General features: G+C 31.2%; 2 protein-coding genes across 2 annotated transcripts; both read left to right on the forward strand.

The window, feature by feature from the left end:
* Nucleotides 1-232: 232 nt before the first annotated feature.
* Nucleotides 233-4,409, forward strand: LOC145001299 (uncharacterized). The gene is made up of 19 exons (XM_078960669.1): nt 233-357; nt 445-601; nt 724-795; nt 908-979; nt 1,075-1,146; nt 1,245-1,316; nt 1,547-1,618; nt 1,707-1,778; nt 1,863-1,934; nt 2,046-2,117; nt 2,260-2,331; nt 2,416-2,487; nt 2,578-2,646; nt 2,722-2,787; nt 2,867-2,911; nt 3,001-3,065; nt 3,162-3,544; nt 3,636-3,831; nt 3,948-4,409. The coding sequence occupies exons 1-19, from the start codon at nt 273-275 to the stop codon at nt 4,130-4,132; spliced, it is 1,971 nt and encodes a 656-aa protein (XP_078816795.1). The 5' UTR covers nt 233-272; the 3' UTR covers nt 4,133-4,409.
* Nucleotides 4,410-7,717: 3,308 nt separating this feature from the next.
* On the forward strand, nt 7,718-10,404 carry LOC145001301 (epi-cedrol synthase-like). Its single transcript, XM_078960673.1, has 7 exons — nt 7,718-7,822; nt 8,037-8,310; nt 8,392-8,770; nt 8,944-9,162; nt 9,244-9,382; nt 9,623-9,871; nt 10,052-10,404. The coding sequence occupies exons 1-7, from the start codon at nt 7,736-7,738 to the stop codon at nt 10,343-10,345; spliced, it is 1,641 nt and encodes a 546-aa protein (XP_078816799.1). The 5' UTR covers nt 7,718-7,735; the 3' UTR covers nt 10,346-10,404.
* The last annotated feature ends 1,212 nt before the right edge of the window (nt 10,405-11,616 follow it).

The following is an 11,616-nucleotide window of genomic DNA, read 5'->3' on the forward strand; positions in this document are numbered from 1 at the left end:
AAGTCAAGATTCAAACAAAAGGTTCACATCCTTAATTCTTTTCATATATTTCCCACTTGATGTTAACTAATATCATTCCCATCAAGAAACATGACTGAATTATTAAAGAAAGAAAGAAAAAGAAAGGATGATGATGATGATGATGTACACTTGACCTAGTAGTGTTTGTAGCCATGGACTTTTATGGTCACACAGTTGTACCTTATGCATTAAACATTATACTTCTCTTTACAATATATAAACATCAAGTAAAGCTTTTTCATTGCCTAATTATGGGGATTCTAAGCTTATGTTGTTTCTTGGTTTTCTCCATACATAAACTTGTTGATGCTCAAATAACGACTGAATCCAATGAAGGTTTGTATGTGTTTCATAATCATAAATTCATGATTCATAATCATAACACAGGTTTTGATCTTTTTTTCTTTATTGTTCTTTTTGCAGTGATTGCTATAAAGAAAGTGATAGATTATTGGGGTTTGAGTTCAAGGGTAAACTTGTCAATTGACCCCTGCACTCGTGATGCATCTTGGGCTACAGAAAATGCAAACCCACGAATTGTTTGTGATTGCTCTAACAATATTTGCCATATAACTCACTTGTCGGTTCTTCATTCTTTTTTTTTTTTTTTTTTAATATTTATGTTTTAAAATTAAATACAAAATTAATGCTGCAAGTTGTAAAGAAAATGAAAGTTTACATTAAATTCAATTATTTTTGCAGGAAATTATATGCTTTAGATATATCTGGTGAACTCCCACTAGAACTTTTTCAACTTACTGAGCTTATGGACTTGTAAGAAAACAATAAACTTATTTATAAAGAAATATTAAAAAAAATTGAATTTTAAAATTTTTGCTGAAATGTATTTCTTTTTAACTTAAAATTGATATAATTTATGCTACAGGAACCTCGGACAGAATGTATTGAGTGGCTCTATCCCTAAAGAAATTGGAATATTATTCAAAATGCAATATTTGTTAGTATCTTTTGAAATTCTCTCAAACTTATTATAATTGTGAATTCAATAATAATAAAATGTCATTTTATTAATTATTTAATATTTATTATCAGGAGCCTTGGTATCAATAATTTTAGCGGTGTCGTGCCTATGGAGCTTGGGAATCTCACGGATTTGAAATCTTTGTTAGTATAAAAATCTTTAATTTATATTTTAATGATATAAAATATTAATTAATCACCCTTATTATTTATAATAATATATTTTTTTTTCTCTCATTCAGAAGCTTCAGTTCAAACAATTTCAATGGACCTTTGCCTATTGATTTAGGAAAGTTGACCTCCTTAGAGCAACTGTAAGTCATTCTATCAAGATTAACTCAAAAACTAATAACAATGTATAACTATCCGGATTAGTGTTTTACCCATTAGAAAACATACCCTAACTTTGTAAGCTATATATATATATATATATATATATATATATATATATATATATATATATATATATATATATATATATATATATATATATATAATTTTGCTTACAAGTTTCTTTGTTTGATTTATGTTATTGTTGAATTAGGTACATAGACAGCAGTGGAGTGAGTGGACCATTTCCTCAAGAACTTTCAAACTTGAAATCACTTCATACGCTGTAATTAATTAATTCTAGAAACATTTGTTAACTTTTTATTATAAAAAAATTTTCATATCTTGAAAGGTTTTTTTTTTGTGTGTGACAGGTGGGCTTCTGACAATGGCTTTACTGGAAAGCTTCCCGAGTTTTTGGGAACCTTTACAAATCTAAAAACATTGTAAACAAGATTACTTCTAGAAATCATATATCTTTTGGTTATTAAAATTTAGTTCATGTAAATAAATTCTCATTTGTGTTTTAGGAGACTTGAAGGGACATCTCTTGAAGGCCCAATTCCTAGTAGTTATGCAGCTTTGACAAAACTAGAAGATCTGTAAGATCATTAGCAATTTTATAAAATTTTCGAAATAATTAGAGAATAAATATTGATTATATGATATAATTAGTTTAATCTATTTGTTCATTTCTTTTGTTTTTTTTTTAGGAGAATCGGTGATCTAGGTGGTGAAGATTCTACACTTGATTTCTTAGTTAACTTCACAAGCCTTTCCATTCTGTACGACTTCACTAATCACTACCTTCTCATTTACTTTTGTTTAGATTATTAGTTCTTACGTCTCTAAGTTAAATGACTAAACTACCCTTTATTAGTTATAAAGTTTTGGAAATATTTAATGTAACTCAACCTTTGTGTATAGCTCCTTGAGAAGCTCAAGAGTTGGTGGTGAAATTCCTTCACAAATTGGCACTTTCGCCAACTTACAAATCCTGTAAGATCCTGTTTCTTTTTTACTTAATGGACTTAATAGATATAGATATATAACTTGTTTCTTTTTGACTTAATATGTTAAAAGGGACTTAAGCTTCAACAAATTAACAGGCGCCATCCCGGACTCTTTACAAGATTCACAATCTTTGCATTTCTTGTAAGTATTTGGATTTTTTATTTTATTTTATTTTTTAAATTTAAAAGATTACAAATCTTCAATTAAAACACAATTTTATAAAAAATTTAGGTATCTTGGAAGCAATGACTTAAATGGGGTGATTCCACTGAATATCATAACTCCACAGCTCCGGGCGTTGTAAGTTTTCATGTAAATTGACTATTTTGCCCTTCGATATTCATGTGTTTATTTTTTTTTATAATCTTACAACAGAGATGTCTCCTTCAATTCCATCACTGGGAATTTGCCTGCTAATTTCACCAAAATTGGAAGATCAATGTGAGTTTCAACTTTCAACAACGTTTTAAAAAGTAAGAATCATTCAAACACTGCATAAAATGTAACAGTTCTTCTACAGGAATGCTGTAGGAACTTTGGTAAATGGAGATGGCTTACTAGAAGGGTAAAATTTCATGGTGTTCTTCATCATCTTCATCTAATCCAATTTTCTTGAGATATTTTCTGTCAAGAACTGATTATGAGTCAGTGCAGGAAAACCTCTGAGATCTCACGTTGCCTGGTAACTGATAACCAGTGCACAGAAAAGGTTCCAGTCAGTAAGTTCCATGAACATCAAAAAGTCTCACAGAATTTGAAGAATTCATATCAATTCATATCGATCAGTATGTTTGACTTTACTTGAATGGCTGTAGATTCGTTTGCTGTAAAATGTGGTGGATCTTCAATGGTATCTACATATGGTGTTGCATTCGATGATGATTCAGAAACCCTAGGAGCTTCATCAATCTACACAGGTTCGAACAACAGATGGGTAGTAAGCAACACAGGGAGTTTCATATCGAACCCTAATGGACCTCAATACACGACACAGACAGCTTCTCAAATCACAGCTACTTTAGATTCCGAGTTGTATAAAACAGCAAGAATCTCACCAAATTCGTTGAGGTATTACGGATTGGGATTGAGAAACGCGAAATACAATGTCGAACTCCATTTTTCTGAAATACAAATGGATGATGATTCAAGATCATCATGGAAAGGCCTCGGAAGACGCTTGTTCGATGTTTACATCCAGGTACATCGATTGATTACAGATTCGGATCAGATTCAGATAGTGTAATTGTGGTTCATGTTTAACCTAATTTTGATGTAACAAAATTGAAAAGGGAGAAAGGGTTCTTCAAGATTTCAACATAAGAAACGAAGCACAGGGATCAAATAAAGCGTTGGTGAGATCATTTGAAGCGAACGTGACGAACACGATCATTGATGTTCATCTGGTGTGGGCTGGAAAGGGTACTTGTTGCATTCCGGTTCAAAGCACATTTGGCCCCTTGATCTCGGCTATACATGTTTCACAAGGTTAGTTTCCGGTCACCGGCGAACATTAGGGTTTTAAACATCGACATTTAGGGTTCATAGTTTCAAATGCCAATTTCTTCATTTCTTGTGGTATAATCTTAGTTTCGTTTTACTAGTATCTTCCCGTGGTGGTTCTTCCAATGATAAGAAGCAGGTCGGAAGGATCGTCGGAATAACACTCGGAGGTGTCGCCGGAATTTTCATAGCATGCTCTGTTTTTTACTTATGGTGGAAGAAGAAGACCCCAGAACATGTTCGTATCCTTACAGATTCGCCCAAGAAGAGCTTAACTTCCGTCTAAGTGAACAAATCCTCCTTCTTGTGGCGTATGATCTGCATTCTGCATGTTGAATCTGTGTATGCATTGTAGTAATATTAAAAAATGGTGTGCGTCATATAATGATATAGCTAGATGTCAAGGGACTAAATATGAAAAAGAGTAAAAGTCTTGGGTCAACGTTGACTTTCACTAGTGCCTTGCTATTTCACTTTTCATTCTAGTTTTCTTTTGCCATTGTTGTAATCTCATTTCTCTCTTTGTATAGGTAAGAAATAATGATGCATAAGATTTGTGGTCATCTTGTTGGTTTCTCCTATTAAAATTTTATTCTTGATTTATTGTTTGATTACACAAGTACACAACAAAATGTTATAAAAGCCATATGGGGGAAGAGGATTTAGATTGAACAATGCAGTTTTGGACATACTATATGTTTGTGATTATGAACTGCAAACCGCACTATGAAAATGTAAACGTTGTTAAGCGGAATGGCTTTGTGTGGTGTGGGCAATTTGGTGAATACTTCTAGTCTTTGAAGTGAAATTGAGTCTAGTGGTCGATTGGAGGGGTGAAGAATGTTTGGTGATGACTAAATCAAGAATTTGCATATGGGTTTTCGATTAAGAAATTGTTTTGTTCCAGCCTCCAAATCAAAGCCACCACTTAATTTGACAAAAGAGAACCTATGATGGCATTTTCTTACTCCTTTATGATGAACACAATTAATAATGGTTGTACAAATGGTGGCTGGTTAGGCTATAAAAATAGGTTCCAACCCTAGTTGTAAAGCGTCCAAAACAGAGAGAGTTAGATATCATAACTCTTAAACGGGGTGTTAGAAAGATGGTTGGTTTTTTGCAAGGTTCTAAAAAGCTTGTCATGACTTCAAGGTTTATATTTGACGTCAAGCTTTAACAAAATGTCTCATTTAGCCATATATGTATATATTTATGAATAATAATAGAAAATACATATCAAATATTCATGATGTACAAAATAATCACTTTAATCATGCCTTACAAACCACATGGCTCATAAAAATTTAAGATTTGACATTATCACCAAGTCACAACTAACATTATTTAGAACCTTTTTTTTTATTGTAATATTTAGTATCAAGGTTAGTCCTCTTATTGTAATATTTAGGACATAGATGAAATAAATTATCCGGTCTTTATTGTTTTCAATGCTTCCCGTTATATTTGTTTCTCAATCTTTTGTTCCATTTCTTCAGATTAATAGATAAAGGTAAATTTTTTTGGTTAATCCGTTGACTATTTATTGATTATAGGTGTGTTTCTTTTTAATTAATCTTGTTATCCAATTTTAGGTTACTTTAAGTTCGTTTATATTTGAACAATCGTTTTTAGGGATTTCCAAATCCCCAAAGTGAGATGGTTTTTTTTATTTTATTTCGTTTGTTGAGAAACTTCATAGATACCTTCTCCCAGACCTCTCTTCATTGTTACTTTCTCCCTCTTTCAACCTTTCTTCCATGTAAATATTTTTTGTTAATCCGTTGACTATTCACCCAATCCTCATGGACTATTCTGGCCATTTTTTTCCTTTACATCTTTCTTCTACTCATGATTGGTAGTTCTATTTCCTCTTTGTTATTTCCTAATAACGGGTATTTGAATAATGGTCTGATGAATTGTTAAATTTTGTATTATCAATGTAGTGTTTTAGATACTAAACTCTTTGTCTTTTGTATTCTTGAAGACTTGCATCTCCTTTACACGTAGTTTATTTGTGAAGTTCTTATATTTGTTTGACTTTGGTTTTACATTATCTCATAGTTCATAAAATTTCTTCTACTTTAGCTCACAGAGGTTTTTATGCCTTATTAGTTCTGTTGTCCTTTGTGATTTAGAAAGTATTTAAACAAATAGGATTTATTTTTCAATTTTTTATGGAATATTGCTTTACATTTTGGGATAAAAAAATTGATTGAGGGAATGGAATGTGACTTTCTAACAGATACCAATTTTTACATGTTCATATTTCTGAGGTAATTTGAAGAAAAAATTCTAAGTATTATTGTTCCAGTTGTTTCTATGAACAAATCAGAAAACAAAAATGACTTTAATTTATAAATTGTGTTACCACGTTTCAAACATTTTAAATGATCCAACTAAAGTTTTTAAAATGCATTTTACCAAATTAATTGTAAATATTGAATATTAATTCTATCGTAATTCACTTAAACACATAATTTTATTAGGCCCGGTCTACACGGTGGGCAACTTGGACAGTCGTAGGATCATGTCTCTAAGGGGCCAAAATTCCTAGAATATATGGTATATATATAGAAAGAAAAAAACAAACTTATCTAAAAATGCTAGGAAAAAATTTTTTCTTTAAATTTATTGTTTTTGTAATGTTGTGGCAATATTTATTCTTTTTAATATTAATAATGAATTTTATAACGGTTTGTTTAATTTTTTTAATTTTAGGGGTTCATTTTTTCTTTTTGCCCTGGCATTATATCTTTGGAGAGGCTCTAATTTTATATACCCAAAATTCAAGTTAAAAAAACATTAATCGGCAATCATTCACTCATTTGTATCCTAATAGACAATATTTACATTACATATATATAATATCATTAAACACACAAGCTTATACCCAAAATTCAAGTTCAGAAAAACATTAAGCATGAATCAAATACCAACCAAACGAATATCACATACAAACCAATAACCATTTACAAAAAAAATACAAACCAATAACCATTTTAAATAAAATAAAAAAAAAAAAAAAAAAAAAACAAAAACAAAAAACAAAAACACTAATACTATCTAACTATCCAATAACTTTTATAGTATTTCCATTTCGGTTGTTTACCGTGTCTTCCAACCCTCATATATACCGGAAAAAATTTAATGTGAAAGTGAATATATAACCACCACTTTATTATTAAATAATAAAATAAACTTATTGCCTTTAGCGATGTCATCATCTTTAAAAATGTCTTCGATGTTGTCCACATCCGCAACCGCTTCTTTGTTTTTCTTACTCAATCTTCTATGCAAACCAAGGTCTCTACTATAGGTGCAACAAAGTTTATTCGGTAAGAATCAAGTATGCAACCTCTTGTGCTAAAAGGTGACTTGGATGATACATTAGAGATTTGAATGCTCAAAACATCTAATATAAACATATAAAAATTTATTTTCTCAGGACCAATTTTTTTATTATACATTTTTATTTAAAAATAAAAATTTATAATAAATATAAGAGCCATTTTTTTGACTCACCGGCTTTTGAAAATATTTAATTCCTCAATACTCTCCAACTATATATGTTCAAATACTCTCCAACTATATATGTTCACTTTCTTACTCGTAATACCAATTAATTATTGTAGACAAAAACATGTCTACATTGAAAGATGGGATTAGGCAAAGATGATATACTTTTTAAAGGTTTTCATTCCCAAGGTTTAATACAGAGGAATGCATGTTATGTATAGACAGTTGAACAATGTGCCACATTAATTTAATATCCCATTTTATCACATAAGATATGCTGAGGATATATCCATCAACCTATATATATATACCTTTTAGCTATACATCAAATTAGCTAAAGCATCACCAAATCTGTAATAAAGCAAAAAGCATGCCAGTTCAACAAGAGGAAGTTATCCGACCCACCGTTGATTTTCCACCGAGCATTTGGGGAGATGTGTTTCTGGACTATAAAGAGGTATGCAAAGTATTACAAGTTATCATAAACACAACATTTGTGTGTATTAGAAATAAATGTTATCAAGCTAGCGTAACATGATGCATCTCTATATTATCTATATATTCATGCTTCTATATAAGATAAGATAATTTATGTAGACGTTTTATGAAGAATTAATGTTCCTTCGTGTGGAATTTCAATTAATTTAATCGTGTCTCATATGTAAATGAAGCATGAAGACAATGACGAGATAGAAAAAGTGGTTGATGAGTTGAAAGAAGAAGTGAGGAAAGAAATATTGGCAAGTTTGAATGATCCCATCGAGCATTTAAATTTGTTAAAACTGATCGATGCTATCCAACGCCTTGGCATTGCATATTATTTTGAAAAGGAGATTAATCAAGCTTTGCAACAAATCTATGATGCATATGGGGATAATTGGAATGGTATGGGTACTTCCCTATGGTTTCGACTCATGCGACAACAAGGCTTTTTCATCTCAAGTGGTAATTACTATACTCTCTTTGTGTGTGTGTTTCTCGTTTATTTTTGACATAACTAATGATGCCTTATATGAAATGAAATAGATAATCTGAACACATACAAGGATAAAGAGGGGTGTTTTAGTCACGAGCCCTTAAAAAACGACCTTCAAGGCTTACTTGATTTGTATGAGGCTTCGTATATGAGTATACCCGGCGAGGTCATACTGGATGATGCTCTTGATTTTTCAAGAAAGTGTCTTGATGACATGGCAAAAAGCAACAATCTAAACCTAGTTTCTACTGAAATACATGAAGCACTAAAGCAACCTTTAAATAAAAGGTTGCCGAGACTCGAGGCAATACGTTACATACCTTTCTATGAACGACAAACTTGTCATAATGTTTCGTTGCTAAAACTTGCAAAGTTAGGGTTTAACCTGCTTCAATCTCTCCATAAAAAGGAGATGTGCCAAATATCCAAGTATGTATATATATACATATATATATATATATATATATATATATATATATATATATATATATATATATATATTTAAGCTCTTTCCTTCTCCTTAGGTATTGTTATGGATCCAAAATATCTCTCAAATATATAGACTAACTAACTATAAATGTGTATATTTTTAAAAACTATAGGTGGTGGAAAAGCTTCGATGTCCCAAATAATCTACCTTATGCAAGAGATAGATTGGTTGAATGCTACTTATGGGCATTAGCAGTGTACTCTGATCCTCAATATTCTATAGGTAGAATGTTTGTGGCTAGAGGTTTAGCAATAGGAACACTTATAGATGACACCTATGATGCTTATGGTACATATGAAGAACTTGTGATTTTTACAGAAGCAATCCAAAGGTAAAATAAATTTGAAAAAAAAAAAGAAGTTATAGTTTAAAAAGACATATTGAGTTACATTTTGTTTTTAATTATCTACAGGTGGTCGATTAAATGTCCAGACAACCTTCCAGAAAACATGAAACTTCTATACCAAATGCTCATGAATCTTTTTGAAGAAATGGAGGAAACTTTGGCTAAACAAGGAAAAGTCAATCATCTTAATTATGTCAAAGAGTCGGTAAGATTCAACATGATTTCCTCTTTGTATTAGTATCTTTCATAAAAGTAATATGAATATGCATAGTTCTTCAACTTAAGCTTATCATGGACTATCCAATTTATTATATAGGGGTTTTCTTTAATGTAGAAAATATAGAATTCTTTTGTTTTATATAGGGTTTTAGAACATTAAGGCTATTTTATTGGAGTTTTTAAAATTTATTGAATCATGTTGATTTGGTTGTATGTGATTGAGTAGATGAAAGAATACATGAGAAGCTACATGAGAGAAGCACAATGGACACATGATAAGTATATTCCAACCATTGAGGAACACGGAGAAGTTGCATATATCTCTACCGGATTTATATTTGCTCTTGCATCAAGTTTTGCTGCCATGGATGATGAAATAACAGGGGAGACATTCCAATGGCTTTTCACCTATCCTCCTATTGTCAAAGCTTGTTGTGGGCTTTGTAGGTTGATGGATGATATTGTCACCCACAAGGTACAACTAACTATGAATTTTGTTATGCTACAAAGTAATGTATATGTAATTGCATAACAACCAACATTAACCTCTCCCTTATATCATTAAAAGCTTATGTGTTATTCATTAATCTTGGATGTATACTTTGTTAATTAAGTATAACATATGCTATTTCAAATCATTTGATAAAAAATGCAGGGCGAGCAAGAAAGAAATCATGTTGCCTCTGTCATCGAATGCTACATGAAGCAATTTGATGTGGCTGAGCAACATGTATATGGTGTATTCAATGAGAAAGTTGAAGATGCTTGGAAAGAAATGAATAAAGAGTCCAACATGTGTAAAGATGTTAAAATGCCTATAATTAGGCGGGTTATCAATTTAGGACGAGGAATGGATGTTATGTACAAGAATAAAGACCATTTCACACACGTTGGCGAAGAACTTATAAATCATATCAACTCTCTCCTTGTCGATGCTATCATCATATGAGTCCCAATACCTCATTAGTTATTGTCTTCCATATGTTTTGAAGTGGGAGATTTTTCTTTACGATGGTTGATTATGGGAATAATAAGATGTCAAGTTTTTTTGTGTATGATGTCTTAATTTTTTTATTTCTTTTTGGAACAACGACATAAAATTAGTAACTAGAAAAAGCTAGAAAATTACCAGGAATGAATTACCTAGAAAGGATTTGCAACCACCCTACCCAATGAAACTAAAATTTAGATTTTCTAACATTAATCAGAAAATACAATTGAGAAACTATGAAGTCTAACAACACAACCTTCCTAGGTTTCATAGAAGAGAACATAACTTTGGGTTGAAGGTCATCTTAGTTTAGCAAGAATTTCAGACAATTTTAACGACATTTTCAACCTTGGGTTAGAAGTAATGCTTTTGTGTTGTGAAAACCTACACAGAAATTATGCCACTTACCACCCATGCAGTTCTTGGCTAAATCACATATCCATTATTTGGTGATAAAAAAATAAAGCTTATATTTTCATTGATAATAAAAACCATACCATTAAAACATTAAAAACATAAATTACAAAATATTACTAAATAAAACACTACCTAATAGTATACGAAATAAAACATAAGCTTTTAAAACACACAATACTACTTGTCATCTTCATTACAATCGCCCGTAGATAAATCATATGATTTTTTTCTACATGTTAATCCATGTTTGTTTCTCATTCATCTCCTTTGCCTCGTCTATTGCCAAATGATCTTTCTGTCACAACTAGAAATTTCGGTGCCTTGTAACTACAACACTTATAACAACTATGGATCAATAACATGATAGCATGCATGATGCTTATTCTATAACAACAAAACTTCATCAAAAACTTCATTCTAGCACTACAAATGGTCAACAAAGAATTGGAAAACCCTTGAAATTCCGAATTGAGTCCACATTGGACTAGAAATTCCTTATTGGGCCTAATGGACTAATAAGTTTCCAATTTGTCTATCTTGAACCTAGAACTCTCAAATGGGCCCTAGTTGGATCCATATACATGAAACTTAATATTTTTGGGCCTTATGAGCCCAAAATATACTAGGTTAACTTAAATGGGCCGTAATGGGTCACAACCAATTTATTTTAGCCCTAATGAATCATAAAAATTATACTTTGATTTAATTGGTTCAAGCATCATCTAACTTAACTATAATATGGGCTTAAGCATGCAAGGCCCAATCATCTTCTATTTTCCCTCTCCATTCTCGGCCCAAGCCCACAAAGAAGG

This window comes from Lactuca saligna, chromosome 6, assembly GCF_052625555.1.
Source record: "Lactuca saligna cultivar CGN05327 chromosome 6, ASM5262555v1, whole genome shotgun sequence".
In the NCBI taxonomy this organism is placed as follows: domain Eukaryota; kingdom Viridiplantae; phylum Streptophyta; class Magnoliopsida; order Asterales; family Asteraceae; genus Lactuca; species Lactuca saligna.

What these genes read in the sequence shown, in the direction of transcription:
- LOC145001299 (XM_078960669.1), top strand. Translation starts at nt 273, where the DNA reads ATGGGGATTCTAAGCTTATGTTGTTTCTTGGTTTTCTCCATACATAAA. An exon ending in TTGACAAAACTAGAAGATCT is followed by an intron (nt 1,935 to 2,045) that starts GTAAGATCATTA and finishes TTTTTTTTTTAG; the next exon opens with GAGAATCGGTGATCTAGGTG. An exon ending in CACAGAAAAGGTTCCAGTCA is followed by an intron (nt 3,066 to 3,161) that starts GTAAGTTCCATG and finishes GAATGGCTGTAG; the next exon opens with ATTCGTTTGCTGTAAAATGT.
- LOC145001301 (XM_078960673.1), top strand. Translation starts at nt 7,736, where the DNA reads ATGCCAGTTCAACAAGAGGAAGTTATCCGACCCACCGTTGATTTTCCA. An exon ending in TGTTTCTGGACTATAAAGAG is followed by an intron (nt 7,823 to 8,036) that starts GTATGCAAAGTA and finishes ATGTAAATGAAG; the next exon opens with CATGAAGACAATGACGAGAT. An exon ending in ATGATATTGTCACCCACAAG is followed by an intron (nt 9,872 to 10,051) that starts GTACAACTAACT and finishes TAAAAAATGCAG; the next exon opens with GGCGAGCAAGAAAGAAATCA.